Source organism: Topomyia yanbarensis, chromosome 1, assembly GCF_030247195.1.
Source record: "Topomyia yanbarensis strain Yona2022 chromosome 1, ASM3024719v1, whole genome shotgun sequence".
Lineage (NCBI taxonomy): Eukaryota > Metazoa > Arthropoda > Insecta > Diptera > Culicidae > Topomyia > Topomyia yanbarensis.
The window spans coordinates 175,081,242-175,106,674 of NC_080670.1; the positions used below are offsets into that span (position 1 = coordinate 175,081,242).

General features: G+C 42.5%; 1 protein-coding gene and 1 pseudogene across 3 annotated transcripts in view; one reads left to right on the forward strand and one right to left on the reverse strand.

Annotated features, from left to right (window-relative positions):
- LOC131681885 (facilitated trehalose transporter Tret1) overlaps window positions 1-10,923 on the forward strand; it is a 67,197-nt gene extending 56,274 nt beyond the window's left edge. For 2 of the 3 annotated variants that reach the window (XM_058962999.1, XM_058962992.1), the window contains exons 2-3: window positions 9,028-9,645; window positions 9,699-10,923. In XM_058962999.1, the coding sequence (XP_058818982.1) occupies window positions 9,040-9,645; window positions 9,699-10,550 (1,458 nt within the window). In that variant the 5' untranslated portion in view covers window positions 9,028-9,039 and the 3' untranslated portion in view covers window positions 10,551-10,923. Of the gene's footprint in view, window positions 1-8,663; window positions 8,966-9,027; window positions 9,646-9,698 lie in introns of those variants that run through there. The other variant, XM_058962983.1, reaches the window with a different exon arrangement.
- Window positions 10,797-12,485, reverse strand: LOC131681908 (zinc carboxypeptidase-like; annotated as a pseudogene).
- Window positions 12,486-25,433: the final 12,948 nt, after the last annotated feature.

Here is a 25,433-nt window from a genome sequence, read left to right on the forward strand (position 1 = left end):
GGCATGATGCCAAATCTGGCCAAAATAGCGGAGCTTCGTCGTTCTGCTGCAAGAACGGCAAAAGGTGCTTCTCGAGGCACTCAGATTTGTAGATCTCGCCATTTACTGCGCCCTTTGTCACGAAAGGCTCGCTCCTCAGTCCGCAAGAGCAGATGGCCTGCCAAATGAGATATTTGGAGGCGAACTTCGACATTGTCTTTTTCTTAAATTTTTCGTCCACATAGAACTTGCTCTTGCCGGTGAAAAACTCCAACCCCGGAATTTGCTTAAAATCGGCTTTTATATACGTTTCGTCGTCCATCACACAGCAGCCATATTTTGTCAGCATCTTCTCGTAGAGCTTCCGTGCCCGAGTTTTAGCCGTCGATTGTTGCCGCTCATCGCGGTTTGGGTAGTTCTGTACCTTGTATGTATGTAGTCCAGCTCTCTTCTTTGCATTCTGGACGTAGCTCTGCGACATGCCGATCTTTTTAGCCAAATCACGGCTTGAGACGTTGGGATTTGCTTTAATCATCCGCTTCACCTTTCCCTCCGTCTTTTTGTTCTCCGGTCCCGGTTTTCTTCCAGCTCCTTTGCCGTGGTCCAACGTCAACCGCTCCTGAAACCGCTTCAACACTCTGGAGACGGTTGAATGGTGAATGTTCAACATTTTTCCCAACTGCCGGTGCGACAGGTAAGGAAATTCCAGGTGTTTGGAAAGAATTTGTTCTCTCGACTCGCGTTGGTTCACCTCCATTTTCGTTGAATCGAAAAACACGACTTCGAGTTTGACAGCATATAAACAATACACATCAATGAGAAATTGTGCAAAATTTAGTTGATTTTTACCCAATGGTAAAAAAGTTATGCCCTGTTGAATGTGTCGCAATAATTTCGTGTTCGCGCTTTATAAAAAAAAGTAGAAGAGACGCCTTCGAGACGATTTTAATTATTTGACTTTTTTGTCTCTGATTTCTGATAATCTCTCTTTTTATTCCATAACGAGCAAAAAACTAACGAGAGATTGTCACATACTGAGCCACGGAATCGAAACTTAAACCCCAACTTATTGACTTATAAATTCGAACAGTCGCAACATTTTAGTCGCTCTCCGTGATTGTTGAATGAATTGACCAAAAAACAATTTTTTATAAAACCCAATCGGCCCACCCCTGAGTCGTTTCCTAGTCCCACCAGGAGTGCCTGCTCTAAATTTGAGCGAAATCGGACAAGTTTAGCCACCGTATCAACATGTTCGAGGTTTGTATGAGATATTTCGATAACTTACACGAAGAAAGCCCACCAATGTGCATGCATCAGTGCACTGCAAGTGAAAATAAGGATAATTTTATTGTCTCCAGCTTTGTCGAAGCCTACAAATCAATCCAACTTCTTTGGGAAAAGTTATAAAACTTTTACAGAAATTCAAATTATATACCGACCGAAAATAAAGGTTTCAAGGTGAGAACATGTCTCGTAAAACCCGCTGTCACTACATTAGAATAGAGCGATCGAATATAAATTTCAAGCATCAAACGGGCGCTCTTTGCTGCAAGAGTCGTTTTAAAAAACTATTCTAAATAAAAACCGGAAAAAGTATTATGGTAGCACTCAATAAAGGCGACTTCTGTAAGCCTAAGCTCCATTTTCAACTTCAGCAAATGTTCCACATCACGAATGTTCGGTATTATGCGAATATACCCGAAGTCAATAGTCAAACGTATTTTTCCCGGAGTACTACTTCTTACTTCTGCGACTCACTCGTCTCGACAGTTCGCCACGGCAAGAGTCGAAGTAACAATTTCGTCAATATAAAAGTAACTGTTTTTCTCCGTCCGCTTTCGTGCTGGTGTGGACAGCAGCAGAAAGCAGTAGTAGTGAGTAACGTGACCGTTGTCTTTGGTGATTGGAAGTGGCAATTTTTATCAATATATTCTTAATAATTTGTTCAAACCAAACGAGATATAAATTTGTCAAAAGACGTCGAAATATATGTTTTTTTCTGAGATATTTTTGAAAAGGAGGGGTGGAGTATTAGATGTATCAGAGATCGAAAACTGCTTTCCTTTCATCGTCGTATATGTTTCAAAGTATACAGGAACCAGATACGTGCACTAATGTCACCGTTACTAATTCGATGTGGTCCAGAGCTGGCGAAAGAGAGTGAACCCATGTGTGGAGTAAGAGTAAGGCTGATTGCAGAGTGGCGGCAAGAAGCTAAAACTGATATAAGGATGCGAAAAGCGAAAAACCTGCTCGGCAGACATGCCACATTGAAATCTGTGTTTCGATTAAAAAATGTTTTCACCATCACGATGCCTAAAACAGACGAAAAATCTGTGAATATCTTTGTAAAATTTCCAAAAAATCGGTGAAAAATAAACCTTTTTCCTAAAAGTCTGTGGGAATCTGAAACTTTCATAAAAATGCCAAAAATCTGTCATCAATGAAAAAGAATCCGTGATGCCAATTTTTTTTAAATAGCTGCGACATTATAGAAAAATCGGTGGATGCGGCAACCCTGCTCCTAGCAGCAAATCTAGGACAACATTTCATAATGGTGTTACTCCAATTTGAGGCAATCAAGTCACTGGAAGCCTAATTTAAAAGCCAATGTAAACATAATAAGTGAGTGCGTTTTTATAAACATACATTGCGTTGAAAAAAATTGATTCGGATTCTAAAATCGATGATATGTGCAGTACACCTTTTTCATATGTGTGCACATTATGCAACCCTTCTTTATCGTCCTTTGACACCAGCCTATTATTGATAAACAAATCCACTTTCGACCACATATAGCAAGACGGATACAGGTGTGCACATTTTTTTCTGTGTGTGAGTGCGGTTGTCATTTTTCATTGATGAAGCCTAAAAACAAGAGGATATGAAGAAGAAAAGCACAAACAGTTGACGTAGCTGGCCCTTCTGTTGCCATAAGTTTCGTTTCGGTTCGGCAATAGTTAATTTAATCGGTTTTTTTCAAGGTAAAAAGTGTCCATAAGTATTCTAATCGATAGATCCGAAGTGAAGCTCGGCTTTTTCTCACCTTTCATCGTGCGCCAAAGAATCAGGATGCTCGTTCGGATGTTGATGTTCAAGGGCCCCGGCCGCCATGCTTAATTTTGCAAGAATATAACACATACACTCAAAAGTGTCAAATGTTCCCACCTTTCTCTCCATCTTGCACATATATACGGTTTGTTTTGTTTATTAATTGCTTTTACGGCTCTCACCGCAAAATGCAAAGTATGAAAGTAAAATTGTGTAAAGTCAGTGAAATGTTAATTTAATATTGAAATGATAAAAATATCACCCGGTAGAAGAAACCAGCGGGAAATTGAAAAGCGGACATCTCAGTGCTGAAATATTACTGTCCCACGGTCGTAGCGAACAACAGCGTCGTCGAATACGACGTCGAATATCATAACCGTCATAACCGAGATCCCTGGACCTTGATCTGATAGAAATTCGTCTACACGATTTGGCACAGCGCACTAGCACGGATTATATTGAAAGATTCATGTCGAAGTATGGAAAAGTGGAATCCGCCACAAACGACACTTGGAGTAACGTTTTCCCTGGGATTTTCAAAGATGTTCGGGTGGGTCTTCCTTGACTTTCGAGGGCAGATCTTCTCAAGGTGTTACCTACATACAAACATTGCACATACCCTGGTTAGACACCTACGTGCCAGTTCTGTAATCAAACGGCACACTACGGAAAGCCATGAGCCAAAACAGCTTAAGAAAACTCATCTACAACCAACTACCTTCGACATCTGCTGATACACCACGGACAACCGGCCAAAAAATAAATGCCAAACAAACAATATTCCACGGTATCTCAATAGTTTACACATCTAGGGAAGAAATAAACAAGAAAAAAACGGCTATACCAAAGTCCCTCGAAAACACAAAAAGCACCAAACATCTAACAGCGAAAATCAAAGCTCCTGTGACGACGACATGGACGCCAAACGGAATGATCAGCAAGCGGCAGAGGGTGTACCTGTCCATTGCTCACGACCAAAAAAGAAAATTAGTACGATAAGCAGGAAGCAGTGCACCCAGAATAGATGGCAGCAGTAATATGATTTTTTCTATTATTTTTGATGAACTATAATTTATTGTTTCTGGAATTGTATATTATATCCAGAAATATGGAATGGCCCTTGGGGTTAAAACCTTAATAAAAAAAACAACACAGAGAAGTTAACACTGACCCGTGGTGTGTGCTATGACTAGAAAGGAACACAAAAGCGTCAGATCGTGCGGACGCCGGAGATGATAATATTGACGAGTCATGTGTACTATTTTTACTCGATCTGATTCAGCGCTAGTGGAGACACCTGCAACTAAAGTCCCATCACTGCCAGACGACCCACCGTTGATCCGTTGTTACTACGCGATATGGTCTTCAATATGAGTGAAGCGGTTGCGCAGTATCACAACAATGACCCAATGCCGCGATCACAAGGCTGTAGTATTCTTTCAAGTTAACCTACGCACTTTAGGTTATTGACGGCAACGTTCCGGTAATGTTTCTGGTACTAGTTCAGACGATGGTAGATTTACAACTAATGGTGTTCTGTGCTACAGTAGCGACCTGCCCCAACAATACCGGGTAAGTCGAGTAACTTTTCGGTGGCAGATGTAGGAGAGTCGAACACCATGCACTGCTATTAGAAAGCTGACCGTATAAATAGATTGCATAAGATCGGAGAACAGTGCTCGCCACGTGGCTGCGACCATCGAACCTAGCGAAGCCAGCTGTCACCGTTGAAGCCAATGATGTACACTAGGCTACGCAGTACATTAAAAAGTGGGCGGCACACGGAACCAGAGGGTGCCTAACGCTCTTGGTCCCAGAAACTGACCGTAGTACATTCCATGATGGCTTTATGTTGAGACAGGACGTTGCGCACTTACCGCAATTCTCTTCCCCACGGAAAACAAGCGTATCACGTCTGAACAAGATACTGAACGGCATCTCCACCACATAAGTATGATGCCATTGCGTCGTGGCTCCCTGACAGAGGAGCAGAAAGGACGAAAAAACACCCAAGACTGTAAAGATCGAGCTATCATCGATGCAATCATTGTTGGGCAAGCGGTATACAACCAACGGAATCGTAATATGGCCTACAACGATTACATGATTCGCAAACGGCTCCATACCACACTCGTTCCTCATTAAGGTATTGGGGGTGTATTACGCGACTTCCGGATGGTTAAGTAAATCTTGTAGTCGTGAGATTTCTGCGACACGCGATGTGGATGTGGACAATCATACTGCAGTTCAGAAAGAGGCGAGGACATGTTGCTACGCATCATGAGGGGTATATTATGATTTTTCCAGCCCGCTTTTGTTTTGTTTAGCGATGAACCTTCTCAGTAGGACAATCAATCGAAACTGGGATGACTACCGAGTAATGTATGGAGAGAGTACACCAGAAGACGTGATATAGTACCTTCCACATGGTCGATCTCTAGGTCAATGCTGAGTATCTCGGAAGTCACCAGCTCCCTGTCATTTCGCCACATCGACATCAAACTTCAACTCAGAGCTCTTAAGTCAAGGGAACTCTGTCTTGAAGGCTTTCAGGAACGTGGGAATAAGATCAAAGAATTCAACACGTTTCCAATTCTCGTATTGAGCTATAGTTTCAGCATCATCAAATGGAACCGAGCAGGCCTGAAAGCGTTTAGATAAGCTCAGTTATCCCGGCCCTGCGTTCGGAGGTCGAGAGGGGGTCTTCCGAACTCCCTCCTCAGGCGACACATCATCGCATACAGCACACGATTTCCTGTCCGTCTACTACCGGAACATCCGCGAAATGAGAACTAAAACGCAGGCCTTCTTGCCTGCCCTCACTTCCTGCGACTACAATATTATCGATCTCACCGAAATACATTAAACGCTGAGCTATCGACGAACTACGCAATCTACCGATGCGATCGCGACTCTTTTGCCAGTCATCTAAGCCACGAAGGTGGTGTTCTTATAGCGAAGCCTAACTGGGACTGTACTAAAGTTGCCTGGATATGGACATTTGGCATAAGTTGTACGCGTTTCACTGCGAGGTCGATCTTTACATGTTTGCTGCATTTATCTGAGACCAAACAGCGATCTTGACAAGTACAACTTTCACTCCTCTGCGGTCCAGAATATTCTTGAGAAGACCAAGACAATGTACTTGTCGTAGGCGATTGCAATCAGCCTCATCTCCGGTGGATTTTCGATGACGATCTCAAGTGCTACATTCCTGAAAATGCAACATCGGAACAAGAGATGGTTATCACAGAAACGCTGGTCGCTGGTGCTTTATATAAAATCTGCTATCTTAGCAATGTGAATGAACGGACCCTTGATTTAGCCTTTGTCAACGAACTGATTGAGCCTCCGACATCTATACTGAAGGTAGACCATCACCATAAACCCTTCGTTCTAAGATTTGATACGCGTTTTGATGGTAGCGATGCTTTTGACACAATCAACGACGATCTCAACTTTGACTTTACTCGATGCAACCTCGATGAAATCTCAATGGCCATTGGTGCTGTCAATTGGCGTGATATGCTGGATAGAAAAGATTTAGATTAGGCAGTTGCGGCATTCTACGAGTCAATATATGAGTTTCCGTGGTGGAATCCCGAGCTTGGTCGTCTACGAAACGTGCTCCGGAAACAACGAAAGCGATACCTACGTCGTAGGACCGACGACAACAAAACTATTCTTCGGAACTGCAATATGAAACAGACCGTAACAGTGCATTTGGTGAATATCTGAATATCAAGTCCAACGCAGCCTTAAAAATAGTCCCTCGACATGCTGGACGTTATACCAAGAAAACGTTCCGGGGGTATACCAGGAAATAACTATCTTCGAAACAATAATTCACAGTCGGCGGACCTTTTTGCAGAGCACTTCCGAGATGTATTTACCAGCCCTCCTGTCTATCCATCCCAACAGTACCTTGAAATATTGCCAACGTATACTATCAACCTACCTTGTCCTAACTTAAAAGATGCCGATATATTCAGTGCTCCGACCAGCGTTGATCCGTTTGCAAGGGACTGGTCCGGATTGCTTGCCTCCTGCGTTTATAAAACATTGTGCCAGCACTCTCTCTGCACAAGTAAGCATAATTTTCCAGCTCTCAATCTCGAAAAATGTTTTCCCAAGTGTGTGGAAAGAAGCTGCTGCATTTCCCATCCATAAGGCTGGAAACATCCACGATATCGAAAATTACAGAGGAATCTCGATATTAAATTGTCTAGATAATGTTCTAGAAAAGTTTGAGTTATTGACGAATGTCAGCACGGATTTGTAAAAAAAACGTTCCGCTACTTTGAACTTGACGAGCGTTCGGCTTTCGTTAGAATCGGTACCGGACGTTCAAGCACGTTCGAAAAGCCAACCGGTGTGTCTCAAGGAAGTCACTTAGGTCCACTTATCTTTCTCTTATTCATCAACGACCTCTGCACCCGCTTCAAGTTTGTAAAACTACTCTACGCTGATGATCTGAAAATCTTTCGTTCAATTGCCTCAAGACTCCACTCTGCTGTGCTTTAAGATGATATGGACTATATGGAGAAATGGTGCTTACTAAACGGCCATGCAGGCCACTTGTCTATAAGGGTCGACGACTAGTTAACCTAATTGACTCATCAAAGATGAAAAACACATGCCAAATCACTTAGACTGTAATATTATATAAAAATGTAAACCTAAACTTCTCTGTGCTTAAACATAAATAAAAATATAAATTAAAAAAAAAAGTTTACCTAATCGATGTTGCCGTTCAACTGGACCACAATTTGATCATCTAACTAAGTTTTAATGTGTTATATGAACAATTAGTTGCAATCGAAATAAAAGTAAAAAATTATTTCCGAAGAATTACCATTAGAATCTTGTAGATATTTTAGTTATTTTTTAAATCCATAAAGTTCCATATTTATGTCAAAATAGATGCAAATCTGTGCAGTGGGTGCTTCAGGGAAACGCTATTTGGAGTTGATGGAAAAAATTAAGTCTGTCTTTATATAGTGACTAAGTAGAATTGAGCTTGCAGTCAACAGAAAACCTATTAAAAACTAAGAACAGTTCAGAGCTATAGTTTCAAACAGAAATATACAGCTACATATTACCTTAGTTTTGTCAATGTACATGATGTACATAGCACGTGCATGAATACCGTCCTGATTGCGTGAATAAACAGCCGAACTCGCATTAACGTTCACTGGGAGTCTAAATATACCTTAACTAATTCAATTCAATTATGTTTTTCTAAATAATGTATTATTCCCATTTTTCCTGAGTTATTGAATACCGTCCTGATTGCGTGAAAGTTGTGGTCGTGAGAAGTGAGATATCGATTGAATCTGCTTAACCGACACTAAAGCTTCGTGAATCAATATTCTCGTTTCATTCACCAATCCATGCAACGTCCCAGCCCAGTATGTGACCGTATGTGGGTATAATGGGGTAAAATAAAATCTCAACAATTCTCATAATGCATCTTCCAAGTGGAGTATATAGTATGGTGTCTACGCTATGAATGCATTTAACATTGTAATACATACATAACATTGAAGATTATCGACCCCCGACAACAAAGAAAGAGAGCAAAAACAAAATATAAAAATGATTGTTCCAATATTCAGTTTACACTCGACTCGTCATCACAGACTCTGTTAGTGTGCAGCGAAATGTTTCGTGTAAATCAAACGCAATACGCATTACGCGAGCGCTTGCGCATCGGGGCAGCATGTGCACCTGTAGTTGTTTCTCCAAAATTGCAAATTAATCTCACCGTCGTGTCGTAATAAATAACAGTAAAACTTTTCGGTTCCAAGTGTTTACACGAACCAAAATGGTAGATTTATCAAACGATCGCACACGTTTGATTCCGGCTATTCCGTCCGGCTCGCGGTTATACGGCGCTACCGAAGATGCTAATGCAATTAGCCAAGAAAATGTATCTTCTTCTCGATAATTGATGAAATTCTGGTTACAATATTTGTTCTTTTATTTTCGCAGGCCCGCGACACGATGAGTAGCTTCGTGGTGAACAATGTAGCCGGCGAATCCGGTCGAAAGTTGCCCCAGTACATCGCCGGGCTGGCAGCGTCCGGCGGTGCCCTAGCGGCCGGAACATTTCTCGGATGGACTTCCCCGGCGGAGATCCCACTGACGATAGAAAAGGAGTACGGCTTTCCCATCACGAGCGAAGAATTTTCCTGGATCGGTTCGATGGCCAACCTTGGTGCGGCACTGATGTGTTTCCCCATCGGTATCATGATGAAACTGATCGGGCGCAAATGGGCCATGTTGGCAATGGTGCTACCGCTGCTGCTCGGTTGGTTGCTGATCATTTTCGCTGAAAATGTAGCAATGTTGATGACCGGCCGATTTTTCCTCGGTGTCGGTGGTGGTGCGTTCTGTGTTGCTGCTCCAACGTACACTGCCGAAATAGCGCAATCATCGATCCGGGGAACGTTGGGAACATTTTTCCAGCTACTGGTTACCATTGGTATTCTGTTCGTGTACGTAGTAGGTGCCGCCGTTAAGGTCCAGGTGCTTAGTATCATTTGCGGTGTTATTCCGCTGGTTTTTGGATTGATTTTCTTCTTTATGCCCGAGAGTCCGCATTACTATGTAAGTTATTGATTTATTTTCAGGTTACCGGAATAAATATTGTGTCGTTTTAGATCGAAAAATGTCGGTACGATGACGCGTCAAAGTCACTTAAATGGCTTCGAGGCAAGCGTTATGACGAAAGTGCCGAAATTGAAGAGCTGAAGGAGGATGATGCGCGACTAAAGGCCGAAAAAATTACATTCGTTCAAGGCTTCCGTCAGAAAGCCACGATCCGTGCTTTGATAATTGCTCTTGGATTGATGTTTTTCCAACAATTGTCCGGCATTAACGCCGTTATCTTCTACACTACAACCATTTTCAACGACGCCAACACTGGTTTAGCGGCGACCGATGCAACAATTATTGTTGGAGCAATTCAAGTTGCGGCCACTCTGGTTGCTACCTTCATCGTGGACAAAACTGGTCGTCGAATTCTACTACTCATCTCGGACTTTTTCATGGCCGTGTCCACGATTCTTCTTGCAGTGTATTTCCAGTTGAAAGAAGACGATCCCAGTCAGGTGACGGAACTCGGATGGCTGCCAGTGCTGGCCGTTTGCCTCTTCATCGCAATGTTCTCCATTGGTTTCGGTCCCGTTCCGTGGTTAATGGTCGGTGAACTGTTCGCCCCGAATGTGAAAGCTTATGCTAGTCCCCTCGCTGGAGTATTCAACTGGCTGTTGGCGTTTTTGGTAACCAAGATTTTTGACACGCTTCGCATCAATCTCGGCAATGCCGGAGTGTTCTGGTTATTTACCGGATTTTCGCTTCTGGGAACGGTATTCGTGTTCTTCCTGGTACCGGAAACGAAAGGAATTACCCTGCCGGAGATTCAACGGATGCTCGGTGGCGAAAAGATTAAACGAGCTAGCCAGCAAAGCAATCCGACCTGCGTGGAGGAAGATAAGACCGAGACGCAATAATTGGCTCAGTACCGAACAAAACCGATAAGAATTGTAAATATTGTCAGGATAGAAATGTGAAACTTCCACTAGCGTGTGATCCGGCAGATCTCGGAAGGTCTGCGGTATCAGCGAACACTAACAAACAGTAATAGGGATTTTGTTCTTTGGAACAATGCAGGTTTGGACAAGTGCAAACTAAAGAATGCATAACCATTACCGATTAAGGTGAAACAGTACTGAGATGTATTTAAACGAACACATCACTATGTTTTGTAATATTATATTATCTATTACTTATTTAAGGTTTAAGCTCACTTTTCGTTCTTGATTTGTGACTGCCACCATATCAGTAGTATGTCTCGAGAGTTAAATAAAAGATTTCGATATTTAATGACGCTCAATAAATCTTATCACACATCCCAAAATTAGGAAAATTCCACTTAGGTGACAAAACAGATTTTCAACACAACTTACAATTCCGCTTTCTTCCCTGAACCGGAGTAATACCCCAAATCCCGCGCTGCATTCAGCATTGCAACGTAGGCTGCGAGCGTCTCCTCGCCGGTCGGAATAATCTCTTCGGCTGGAAGAATAAACATATTCGTACTTTCCGGAGGTCCGCGCAGCTCAAATGTGAACGCAATCGGAATGCCACAAGCAGCGAACGCCCAATCAACACTATCCCCGGAGGAAGGATAAATCGTTTCAATCATTGCACCGGAGACATACTTCTTTCCGTGAGTTCCTCTAATCGCTTCCGAACCCCGTTCGCCAATCATCTTCAGATCTTCGTAGTTTTGAACCTTCTCGGTGGTATAACCATAAGGAAACATAATCAGCTGCGAGTATGAGTGCATGGAAAAGTACGTCCTAATTCGACTCGATTCAGCGTTCGATTTGACAAACTGTTGCAAAACTTTCGTTTCCGGCTCACTCGCACCGGAAGCTCCTGCGAAATCATAAGCGCAAGGATTCGAGCTAGCCCCGATTCCATTCCAGTTACTTTCGAAGTTACGATTCAAATCCACTCCTCGGCACATCCCGTAAGGTGCCCGGTTCTTACGCCATAGACGATCCGATTCGAAGGTGTACTTGTAACCATCAGGGTTCACAACCGGGAAAAAGAACCAATCGAAATTCTCCGCCAAATCACGAACCTACGGGGCCTCCGAGCTTAAAAGTTGATTCAACAGGTAGGTACAGACCGCTGGCGATATCCATTCCCTAGCGTGAATGCCACACTCCACAAACACCGCAGTGTTTCCCGGCTTTTTAGATAACTTGACACCTTTGATGAGGTTTCCTTCGTAGCTTGCCTGCAGCGGTAGAGTGGAAACGAACGGGTACTTGGAGGCCTGCAGATCTAACCACTTGTGGATAGTATCCAGCTGGAAGTAGTGTGACCAATCGAACTGATTCGGGGTCGTTCCTTTGGGCATAACCGTGAGCTCTTCCTTGTCGATTAAATCTTGAATGTTGTATAACTGGAAAAATGTGCCCGGTTCAATACTTGATTCTATACCTATGTTTAAAAATTCTTACCAACACCGATCCTTTTATGCTATACCGCTCCATTAGGTCCGTAATCTCTGCAATCTTTTGAGGTGCGACTATGATGGTTAAATTCTGATTGGGGTGACGAGCGTGACCCACGAAGGTGTAGCTATCGCTACGGTTTTCCAGCTGTTGCATTAGCTCCACCTGATCTTCGCTTTCCAGGAACACTCGATATAACCTGAACTGGTCATACCGAGCCTTGTTCGTGTCGGATGCGGTATCCGACACATCACAAGCAATGCAATGTAGGACATATAGCAATGCAGCCGGTAAAATGATAAGGACAAGACGACTGAATAACCACATCTTAGTTACAGACCAACCGATTAAGGCGACGATCGTGAAAGAACTGATGAGATAAATACGACTGATATGAATGAGGGTGGCATAAACACTGAATATGAACGCCCCTCTTACCCCTCGTGACGGCTCTGCTTTGGCACGGCTTTTGTTTTGATTGAAATCAGAAGGGTGCGAGACGAGAGAATCTCAGAACCGGATGATAAGCCAATTTGGTGCAATATTGCATCGAGAGAAAAAGTATTGTTATCATAAAAATAAACTTGAAAACAAAAAATGAATGCTATAAAATTAAGCAGTAAATTAAAGTATTTACAAAGCTAAAAAATAACCCGAATAGAAATGTACAGTAACAAAACCTGTGACAGTACAGTAAATTTACAATAATTTACAGTAAGTTTTAGTGCTACAATACAAAAACAATAAACTTTAACATTTTTACAGTAAATTTCAATTTAAAATAGACTTTTACAGTGAAAAAGGGGGGTGGCTATGTATCTTAACATTTAAAAAATCAATTTTTCTCCATACATTTTTTCTCGAAAACAGTAAAATTTAATGTAAATGCACTGTATTAGTTTTTTGCTGAACAGTGAAATTTATTGTTACATGGAATTTTATTGTAAATCTGTGAGAACTTGGTATTGAACAATGTTGAAACAGTAATAACTATAATATTTATTGTTCTATGATTGTTTGTAGGATAAATGTAAAATTCTATCCGGGAAGCGAATGACCGTAAGGATAAAACCTCTGTAATAGACATTTCCAGCTGCGTTGGTAGTGCGCCGTTTTGACTTTTAAATTGGGAGACAAACAAATTGATTCCAAGACAATAAGGGCAAGTTGCTGGCTAACCGGTGAGTATTTGCCAACTCGGATGCGCTAATTGCCCTTCAATTTGCCGGCAAATAAAGGGCTATGTCAAATGCAACATTTCTCGAAGAAAATATGATTAGGGCTCAAAAGCCAACTGTCAAAATTCACTTTGGAGGAAATTCCGGACGAACCGTTAATTCTTCAGCACAACCGTTAATAGCAAACAAAAGAGAAATGTTTTCTCTTTCGTTGACTGCTATGCACCGTGCTAGGGTAATAACGGATTCTTCAGAATTTCTCCTAAAAGAGAATTTTGACATTTGGCTTTTGAGTCCTAATCTTATGTTCGTCGAGACTTGGGCGATTTGCTGCAGTCATTTTTTTGCGCTCTATGTGCCCCGAAATTGCCCACGGAACGCGCCATTTAATCGGGAGCAGTACAAAGGCTGAATCACAAAAGGCCAGAATAGGTCATTAGACCGAACGGGTCATTAGGCCAAACGGGTCATTAGGCCGAATGGGTCATTAGGCCGGACGGGTCATTAGGCCGGACGGGTCATTAGGCCGGACGCGTTATTAGGCCGGACGGGTCATTAGGCCGAACGGGTCGTTAAGCCGAACGGGTCATTAAGCCGAACGGGTCATTAAGCCGAACGGGTCATTAAGCCGAACGGGTCATTAAGCCGAACGGGTCATTAAGCCGAACGGGTCATTAAGCCGAACGGGTCATTAAGCCGAACGGGTCATTAAGCCGAACGGGTCATTAAACCGAACGGGTCATTAAGCCGAACGGGTCGTTAAGCCGAACGGGTCACTAAGTCGAACGGGTAATTAATCCGAACGGGTCATTAATCCGAACGGGTCATTAAGCCGAGCGGGTCATTAGGCCGAACGGGTCATTAGGCCGAACGGGTCTTTAGGCCGAACGGGTCATTAGGCTGGACGAATTATTAGGCCGAACGGGTCATTAGACCGGACGGGTCATTAGACCGGACGGGTCATTAGGCCGAAACGGGTCATTAGGCCGGACGGGTCATTAGGCCGAACGGGTCATTAGACCGGGCGGGTCATTAGGCCGAACGGGTCATTGAGCCGAACAGGTCATTAGGACGAACGGGTCATTAGGCCAAATGGGTCATTAGGCCAAATGGGTCATTAGGCCGAATGGGTCATTAGGCCAAAACGGGTCATTAGGCCGGACGGGTCATTAGGCCGAACGGGTCATTAGGCCAAATGGGTCATTAGGCCAAATGGGTCATTAGGCCGAATGGGTCATTAAGCCGAGCGGGTCATTAAGCCGAACGGGTCGTTAGGCCGAACGGGTCACTAAGCCGAACGGGTAATTAATCCGAACGGGTCATTAATCCGAACAGGTCATTAATCCGAACGGGTCATTAAGCCGAACGGTTCATTAGGCCGAACGGGTCATTAGGCCGGACGGATTATTAGGCCGGACGGGTCATTAGGCCGGACGGGTTATTAGGCCGGACGGCTCATTAGGCTGGACGAATTATTAGGCCGAAACGGGTCATTAGACCGGGCGGGTCATTACGCCGAACGGGTCATTAAGCCGAACAGGTCAATAGGACGAACGGGTCATTAGGCCAAATGGGTCATTAGGCCAAATGGGTCATTAGGCCGAATGGGTCATTAGGCCAAAACGGGTCATTAGGCCGGACGGGTCATTAGGCCGAACGGGTCATTAGGCCGAACGGGTCTTTAGGCCGAACGGGTCATTAGGCCGAACAGGTCATTAGGCCGGACGGATTATTAGGCCGGACGGGTCATTAGGCCGGACGGGTCATTAGGCCGGACGGGCCATTAAGCCGAACGGGTCATTAAGCCGAACAGGTCATTAGGACGAACGGGTCATTAGACCAAATGGGTCATTAGGCCAAATGGGTCATTAGGCCGAATGGGTCATTACGCCAAAACGGGTCATTAGACCGGACGGGTCATTAGGCCGAACGGGTCATTAGGCCGAACGGGTCTTTAGGCCGGACGGGTCATTAGGCCGGACGGGTCATTAGACCGGGCGGGTCATTAGGCCGAACGGGTCATTAGGACGAACGGGTCATTAGGCCGAACGGCTCATAAAGTCGACCGGGTAAATTAGGCCAAATGGATCATTAGGCCAAATGGGTCATTAGGCCAAATGGGTCATTAGGCCGAATGGGTCATTAGGCCAAAACGGTTCATTAGGCCGAATGGGTCATTAGGCCAGAACGGGTCATTAGACCGGGCGGGTCATTAGGCCGAACGGGTCATTAGGCCGGACGGGCCATTAAGCCGAACCGGTCATTAAGCCGAACAGGTCATTAGGACGAACGGGTCATTAAGCCAAATGGGTCATTAGGCCGAATGGGTCATTAGGCCAAAACGGGTCATTGGGCCGGACGGGTCATTAGGCCGAACGGGTCATTAGGCCGAACGGGTCATTAGGCTGGACGAATTATTAGGCCGAACAGGTCATTAGGCCGGACGGATTATTAGGCCAGACGGGTCATTAGGCCGGACGGGTCATTAGACCGGGCGGGTCATTAGGCCGAACGGGTCATTAGGCCGGACGGGCCATTAAGCCGAACGGGTCATTAAGCCGAACAGGTCATTAGGACGAACGGGTCATTAGGCCAAATGGGTCATTAGGCCAAATGGGTCATTAGGCCGAATGGGTCATTACGCCAAAACGGGTCATTAGGCCGGACGGGTCATTAGGCCGAACGGGTCATTAGGCCGAACGGGTCTTTGGGCCGGACGGGTCATTAGGCCGGACGGGTCATTAGACCGGGCGGGCCATTAGGCCGAACTGGTCATTAGGCCGGACGGGCCATTAAGCCGAACGGGTCATTAAGCCGAACAGGTCATTAGGACGAACGGGTCATTAGGCCGAACGGCTCATAAAGTCGACCGGGTAAATTAGGCCAAATGGATCATTAGGCCAAATGGGTCATTAGGCCAAATGGGTCATTAGGCCGAATGGGTCATTAGGCCAAAACGGTTCATTAGGCCGAATGGGTCATTAGGCCAGAACGGGTCATTAGACCGGGCGGGTCATTAGGCCGAACGGGTCATTAGGCCGGACGGGCCATTAAGCCGAACCGGTCATTAAGCCGAACAGGTCATTAGGACGAACGGGTCATTAAGCCAAATGGGTCATTAGGCCGAATGGGTCATTAGGCCAAAACGGGTCATTGGGCCGGACGGGTCATTAGGCCGAACGGGTCATTAGGCCGAACGGGTCATTAGGCTGGACGAATTATTAGGCCGAACAGGTCATTAGGCCGGACGGATTATTAGGCCAGACGGGTCATTAGGCCGGACGGGTCATTAGACCGGGCGGGTCATTAGGCCGAACGGGTCATTAGGCCGGACGGGCCATTAAGCCGAACGGGTCATTAAGCCGAACAGGTCATTAGGACGAACGGGTCATTAGGCCAAATGGGTCATTAGGCCAAATGGGTCATTAGGCCGAATGGGTCATTACGCCAAAACGGGTCATTAGGCCGGACGGGTCATTAGGCCGAACGGGTCATTAGGCCGAACGGGTCTTTGGGCCGGACGGGTCATTAGGCCGGACGGGTCATTAGACCGGGCGGGCCATTAGGCCGAACTGGTCATTAGGCCGGACGGGCCATTAAGCCGAACGGGTCATTAAGCCGAACAGGTCATTAGGACGAACGGGTCATTAGGCCGAACGGCTCATAAAGTCGACCGGGTAAATTAGGCCAAATGGATCATTAGGCCAAATGGGTCATTAGGCCAAATGGGTCATTAGGCCGAATGGGTCATTAGGCCAAAACGGTTCATTAGGCCGAACGGGTCATTAGGCCAAAACGGTTCATTAGGCCGAACGGGTCATTAGGCCAAAACGGGTCATTAGGACGAATGGATCATAAGACCGTATGTACCATTGAGCAGAATGTCATTAGATTAAAAGCATCGTTAGCTGGTTAGTCTCCGCAGCGCTGTCTTCCTATGTGCCCTCCATCTTTTTGGTCTGTATATTCCAATGTAGTAAATGACCTGCCAAGAACAACAAACCAGGTAGAATCTTAGCATAATTCGCTTTGGTTGTCGAAACTTGTTAGAGCACCGCATGTGGGAACATGGAGGGTGATTCACGAACTTTGTTTGGAATAGAAAGCTGATTTGCACTTGCCATGAAACGATGTGGCGAAGCCATTTTAGGCGTCGCTGTTGTTTATTTATTCCACTACAGCAGCGAATATGCTACGAGAAAAGTGTCGTAAATATTCCAAACATTATTCTGTTGGGGACGGGTATAGCGTAGTTGGTAAATCGATTGCCTTGTACGCAGTTCACCTGAGTTCGATTCCCAACCCCTTACATAGGGTTAGAGATTTTTCCAAAAGAGATTTAAGAGATAACCCGAAAATGACCTTAAAGTTAAACCCTCTAATTAAAAAAAAATTATTGAAAAAAATCACAAAAAATCATCCTTCACTAAAAGTTTTCAGTTTCAATCGCTCTACAAATTTATCATTCTCTTTGGAACAATCGGCCTAATGGCCCGTTCAGCCAAATGTGTGACCCCTTCGGCCTAATGGCATTCGGCCGAACGAAATTCGGCCTACCGGCTTTCGGTCTAATGACCCAGCACCTTCACATTCGCTGCATATTGAGTTCTTGTCGACCGGTCTCACGAACACTAATGAAGCTTCCTGGTTGAAAACAATCCGATTTACTTTTGCCGTCTTTGTTTATTATTTTCCACCAGTTTGTGATGTAGTATTTGTGTAATGTGGCGTATACGTACATGACCCGTAGAAAAGTCTATTTCGAGGGATTGCCCTTTCTATGATCATTCTTAGGTATAGACCGTTCCAACATCAAACTATGGTCTTGTTAATTGTCAAACTGAAAATGACGTATAAACCCAAGATGATACCAGATCAGGTGTATGCATATGTAAAGCGAGAGTTTTGGTTTTGCGATTGGCATTAACATTGCGTAAATACAGCTTCAATTCCCAAAAAAATAGATTATTAAATCCGAAATTAATTCAAACAAAGTTTTGAATACAGAAACTAAAGTTTTCAGCCCATTTGAGGTTCTCAAGGCTGCCAAACGTCAATAATATTTTCGTACACACATGCACACCTTATGCAGATTATCTTGAATCTGTTTTGTGTTTATCAAATTTGCGATTCTTCGTAATCTTATTCTTCTTCCCTTTAAGGCAGACCCTCGGCATATTTACAGCAGGGGCTGGTACTGACAGTAGGATGCGAGAAACCTGCTTGCAGTTGTACTATAAAAGCCTCTACTGTCGATTCACAGTAGACGTGAAGTATCAAATGACAGATGTACGAGAACGAAAGAGAGATGATAGGTTAGAGACAGGTAACCGAAGAATATAGGTTTGTTCCAGTACACGGAAGTCACTCCGGAGTAAACAGGAGCAAAAAATCTTTGCTCCTTTTTACTCCGGTTTGCTACCAGAAGAAGAAAAAAGAGAAGAAGAGAGTACAGGAACGATTTTCTCCGGAGTACTTCCAGTTTCTCCTGGTACTGGAACAGACCTTATATTTCATTCCTTTATCGACCTGATGACTGTGCAGTCCACTTTTTTACATCTCCCGAAAACCAAAGTACCGCGAGTGCAACTATATTAAAAGACCCAAGATTGTTCAGTGGCGACGAGGATGGGATCATCTTTACACAGTTTTTTTTACACTTTGCACACGGAGCTAGTGCAGCTAACAAACTTTTTTCCACCACCGATTAGCAAAGTGCAGCGTAAGTAGGCATTCGATCTCCGGAGAAAGGCGAGCAAAAAAAGTGACGCGCTTTATCAAGGAAGCCACTGTAAAAATCCGCCGCAAGGGACGATTAATCGACGGCTGGGACGTTTTTGTAGCCATCGGAAGTTTTTCTGCGTGCCGGTGTAGCGTCAATAAGATCGACGGAGGTTCGGCAAGTTTCGACGGCTGAATTCTGGTTTCGGACGGCTGAAAAACAAGTTGTATTTGTACCACGTGGAAATTGAGGTTAAGTTTATCCTTGAAATCTTTTATCTGCTGGCAAAGGCCGGACGTTCCATCTGGTAAGTCATTTTACGCCTATTTTTGCTTTGGAATCGACATTGATTGTGTATTTTTACGCATTTTCTTCCTTTTTTATTATTTTCGATAATTGTTTAATCAAGTGAGATTTATTAAAATGAGTTTGGCTTCCACAATCGAGCCCTACCGTAAAGGTACTCTTTTCGGGGACTGGGCCGATCGTTTAAATTTTACTTTTGAAGCTAATGAAGTGACGGAGGCGAAACGAAAGTCTCACCTAATGAATCTTTGCGGTCCTTTTGTGTATTCACAATTAAAATTATTGTATACTAAAGACGCTCTCGTTGCGGCGACGTACGGTGCAATCATCGAAAAGCTTAAATTGAAATTAGATAAAACTGAACCTGATTTGGTTCAACGTTTCCGCTTTAGTAACCGGGTTCAACAACCTGATCAGTCAGCCGAGGATTTTGTTCAAGCAGTTAAACTGCAGGCAGAATTCTGCGGTTTTGGCGAATTTAAAAATGTTGCTATCCAGCATAGGGTTCTGGCAGGGCTGCGAGATGAAAATTTAAAGCAATTACTTTTAAATGAAGAAAAGTTGACAGTAGAATCGATGGACAAGTTCATCACCACATGGTGTATGGCAAAGGACAATGCACGCACATTAAAAGTAAATCAATTTTTTCATTCCGGCTATGGCCAGTATCCCACTCACAGTCCATATGGTCCTCCTGAGCAAGTAAATTATATAAAGCGTCCAATTCATGACAGATTAGGCTTCCAACCATATGATAACAAACGAGATTTACAAGCACAGAACAAGTACAATAGGTTTAACACGAATAATTACAGTCAAAATTTTCATCGAGCATCTAAATACAATAAAAACACCGATTACCGTCACAATAACAACAGACACAGTAATTACAATAGCAACTATCAGGGAAACAAATTTAAACGAAACTTTGCCGATTTTATTTGCGATTATTGTTGAGTGAAGGGGCATTTAAAAAAGAAATGCTTTAAGCTAAAGAATATTAGAAGAGACGCAGTCAAATTCGTAGATACAGCGAAACCAGGATCGAGTGCGGAGAAGGAGCTGACAAATCTGATGGGTAGGATGGCAACGAATGCTAGGACCGACACGGACAGCGAGGACGAGTTTAACGAGTGGAATCCAGGTGAATTGCAGTGTATGTGTGTTGAGTCCTTGAATAAGATTAGCGAACCATGTCTGACTAATGTCATGATTGAAAACCAGTTGATAAAAATGGAAGTTGATTGTGGTTCAACGGTTACTGTTATGGGCAAAACCCAATACAGGAATCTTTTTGACAAACCATTGCGCAAATGCGACAAACAGCTTCTAGTAGTAAACGGGTCTAAATTAAAAGTAAAGGGTGAAACAAATGTTTCGGTACAACTGAATGGCTATGAATATATTTTAACAATTTTGATTTTAGACACTGAATACAGTTTTCTGCCATTATTGGGTAGAAACTGGTTAGACATTTTCTTTCCTCAATGGAGGCGTTTCTTTTCCAATGAAAAGTTAATGACGGAGAAAATAAATAACGTGATTGCGCCAAATGGTGATAATTATATAGAAAAAATTAAAAATGAATTTTCAGACGTTTTTAGGAAAGATTTTTCGACGCCCATCAAAGGATTTGAGGCAGATTTAATTTTGAAAAGCGAGGTTCCAATTTTCAAAAAAACATGACGTTCCCTACAGGTTAAGGGACAAAGTTTTAATTTATTTAAATCAATTAGAAAAAGAGAATGTGATAACTCCGGTAAAGACCAGCGAGTGGGCATCACCTGTGATAGTAGTTATAAAAAAAGATGATCAGATTAGACTTGTTATTGATTGTAAGGTGTCTATAAACAAAGTTTTGATACCAAATACTTACCCTTTGCCATCGGCAAGTGATTTGTTTGCTAAATTGGCAAACTGTAAGGTTTTTTGTTCCTTAGACCTGCAAGGTGCTTATACACAACTTGCCTTAACAGAACGGTCTAAGAAATTTATGGTCATCAATACGATTAAAGGGTTATTTGTTTACAATCGTTTACCACAGGGTGCATCATCTAGCGCATCAATATTTCAACAAATTATGGATCAAATATTAGAGGGAATTGATGGAGTGTTCTGCTATCTTGACGACGTTCTTATTTCAGGTAAAGACTTGGACGATTGTCGTAATAAGTTAAATTTAGTCCTAGAAAGACTTGCAAATGCAAACATAAAAGTAAATTTAGAAACATGTCAATTCTTTGTCTCAGAATTGGATTATTTGGGACACATTATTGGGGAAAACGGGTTATTACCCAACCCAGATAAAATATCAACAATACAGAGAGAAAAAGTGCCTAAAAATGTTAATGAATTGAAATCCTATTTGGGATTAATAAATTATTATAATAAATTTGTGCCTCATATGTCTTCCAAATTGTATTACTTGTACAATTTGTTGAGAAAAGATATAAAATTTAATTGGGACAAGAACTGTGAAAAGGCTTTTCAAGATAGTAAACATTCTTTGATTTCAGCTAATATATTAGAATATTATGATCCGGGGAAGGAAATAATAGTTGTAACAGATGCTTCAGGCTATGGTCTGGGAGGTGTAATTGCACATACGATTGATGGCATTGAAAAGCCAATTTGTTTTACTTCTTTTACGTTGAACGACGCACAAAAAAGATACCCGATCCTTCATTTAGAAGCTTTGGCTTTAGTTTGTACCATTAAAAAATTTCATAAATATCTATATGGGCAAAGGTTCATAGCTTACACTGACCACAAGCCATTGATAGGAATATTCGGCAAAGAAGGTAAGAATTCAATTTTCGTAACAAGACTGCAAAGGTATATACTTGAATTATAAATTTATGACTTCGAAATCCAGTATAGGCCTTCTGCTAAAATGGGTAATGCGGATTTCTGTTCGCGATTCCCATTAGAGCAGTCGGTTCCCATTGAAATTGATCAAGAATTTGTAAGGAGTATAAACTTTAGTAGGGAATTCCCAATTGATTTTGTAATGATTGCAAATGCGTCAAAGGACGACATATTTTTAAAACAGATCATGACATTTATGCGCGATGGTTGGCCGCAAAAGTTGGATAAACGCTTTAGGGACGTTTTTGTCAATCAAAGTGACTTGGAAATAATTGATGGATGCGTATTGTATCAAAACAGGGTGGTAATTCCACAACGAATGCAAAGCGGGATACTTAAACTTTTGCACGCCAATCACGCGGGAATGGTTAAAATGAAACATTTGGCAAGAAAACAAGTTTACTGGTTTGGGATAAACAAAGATATTGAAAATTATGTTACGACATGCGAAGTGTGCGGTAGCATGCTAGTAGTGCCAAAGACAAAGGTTTTGTCTCATTGGACACCTACTACAAGACTTTTTAGTCGGATTCATATTGATTTTTTTCATTTTTCTCACCACACTTTTTTATTGATTGTTGATTCATTCTCAAAGTGGTTGGAGATAGAATGGATGAAAAAAGGCACGGATTGTGCGAAAGTTGTGAAAAAATTGGTAACTTATTTTGCGAGATTTGGGTTACCAGATGTTCTGGTATCAGACGGTGGTCCTCCTTTCAATTCGTTCTCATTTGTTTCGTTCCTTGAAACGCAAGGGATTAAGGTGATAAAAATTCCTCCTTACAATCCTTCAAGCAACGGACAAGCCGAAAGGCTGGTGAGGACCAGGGTTGCCAAAAATACAGAATAATCTGTATTTATACAGATTTTTCAGCCAGTTTCAGACCAAGAATCTGTATGTGCAGATATACAGATTTTTGCGTGTATGTACAGATATACAGATTTTTGAGAAGTGATGTTACTAAACCTATTTTAGAAATATTTTTTAGTTTCAGTAATACTTCCTCTGTGTCTCTCTCAGCTTAGCCCTCTATATTTGGCTGTGCACGCCGATGAAATTGACTTAAAAATGACTTTTACTGTGAGCCGTGTTTACAAACATTGCTTCACAGTTTAATGGCAGTATTGGTAAACACGGCTCACAGTAAAAGTCATTATTTATGTTGACTTCGTCTGCGTGCACTAATTAAAATATATTTTCACTTTTGCGTGTGGTCGCTCATTCTGAAAGGTAAAGGTTTGTAATGCACTCAGGTTAGCACCCAGCAAACGCCTGGCTGAAGTCTACTTCCAGAAACGTTAATTGTAATGCTCTGTGACTTTGCGAATTCTCAATTTTTTGTCCGAAAATTAGACAGCTACATTGGTCGATTTAGGCTGTGAACCATTTTTTTGAAATTTTTAACTTTTAGTTAAAATCTGATACTTCAAAAGTTATTTGCAAAATAACCCTACTCTGAAGCATGGTTAAAATTGACAGAGCGATAGTTAAATTTGACAGCTCGATGGTTAATTTTTTTTCCTATGATGCAGAATGAAAAGGTGGAAACATTTTCTGTACCTAATTGAGGTTGTCAATATTTTTCAATACAAAATTAAGCGATAAAGATGAAAGGGATAAAGATGGAAACGATAACGTGTTGTGTAAAGATTTGTTTGGGTCATTTCATGATGTGAATGTTTACTTTTCGAGGCTATGACTGTCATACTTAATGTAATAAGAAAAAAAAACTAATTTTAATATATCGACAAATGTTCACACCTCTACCAACTTGTGGTCATCGCAGCTGTCAATTCGAAATAACTATCCATATGTCAACTTTTGAAATGGTTCGCTCTCTCAAGGACTCAACTATTCGATACAGATATCGACACAGATTTTTCGAAGAGTAAATACAGATGAAAAGATTTTTTAGAACAAAAATACAGATTTAATTTTGGCAACCCTGGTGAGGACAACAAAAGAAGTTTTAAAAAAGTTTTTAATAGAACCTGATTTAGTAGATGTTGACATGGAGGATCAAATTAACCTTTTCCTAATGAATTATAGGAATAATATTGTGACAAATGACGGGCAATTACCCTCAGAGAAAGTGTTTCTCTACAAACCAAAAACTATGCTTGATCTTATAAATCCCAAAAATCATTACAAAAATTATTTATCGGTATCACAGATCCCAAATGATGAAAAAAAACTAGATATTCCAAAAACTTGCAAGAAGTCAAATGACGACTTGAGTGATCTAATGGAGGGGGATACTGTTTGGTACAAAAATCACCACAACAATTTACCGAACAGATGGGTAAAGACAATTTTTCTAAAACAACTTTCGTTGAATACCTTCCAGGTTGTACATGGAAACGTGGAAATAAAGGCCCACAGAGAGCAGATTAGGCGATACAACGAACGGGACCCACAGATGAGACCGAACGTCATAATGATGCCGGGTTTACGCGAAGAACGATGTAACAATAACGATTGCGGAGAGATGTACGGAGCTGAAAGCGGCTCGGACGAGGAAGTGTTTCGGGGATTCCCGGAGCATGATCTGGCAAAGGTCAGAGGAAGCGTGAAAAGAAAGGCCTCAACGGCGAACTTGCCGGGAGGCGGCCCAAGGCGCTCGAAGCGGCTTAAGAAGAGGGCTAAAGACCCAGAATTCATTTATACATAAGTGTTCAGAGAAAATTCCGGATTAATAAATCCGTTCAGAAATTTGAAATATCTAACAGAAAAATATGAATTAATTGAATTTAACTAGCATTAGATGTAAATATGTAGAAGTTTATACTAGAATAGGAAGAAAAATCTTCTGAAAAGGGAAGAATTGTACTATAAAAGCCTCTACTGTCGATTCACAGTAGACGTGAAGTATCAAACGACAGATGTACGAGAACGAAAGAGAGATGATAGGTTAGAGACAGGTAACCGAAGAATATATTTCATTCCTTTATCGACCTGATGACTGTGCAGTTCACCTTTTTACATCTCCCGAAAACCAAAGTACCGCGAGTGCAACTATATTAAAAGACCCAAGATTGTTCAGCAGTATATCAAATGGAGCCTGTCAGAGTAAAAGCAGGCAGTCGGCACAGATCCGCTCAGCTTTCACTCTGACATCATCCATTTGGTATGCAGTAGGCAGGTTTCTCGCATCTCGCTTTCTAATGTCAGTTACAGCCCCAGCTCAGCTTCTCGCCGCCACTCTGTAAGCACCCTTAGGCTGCAAAGAAAGTGGCAGCGAGAATTTGAGCTGCAGCTGATTTTGGCATTATACATTCAAATCGTTCATG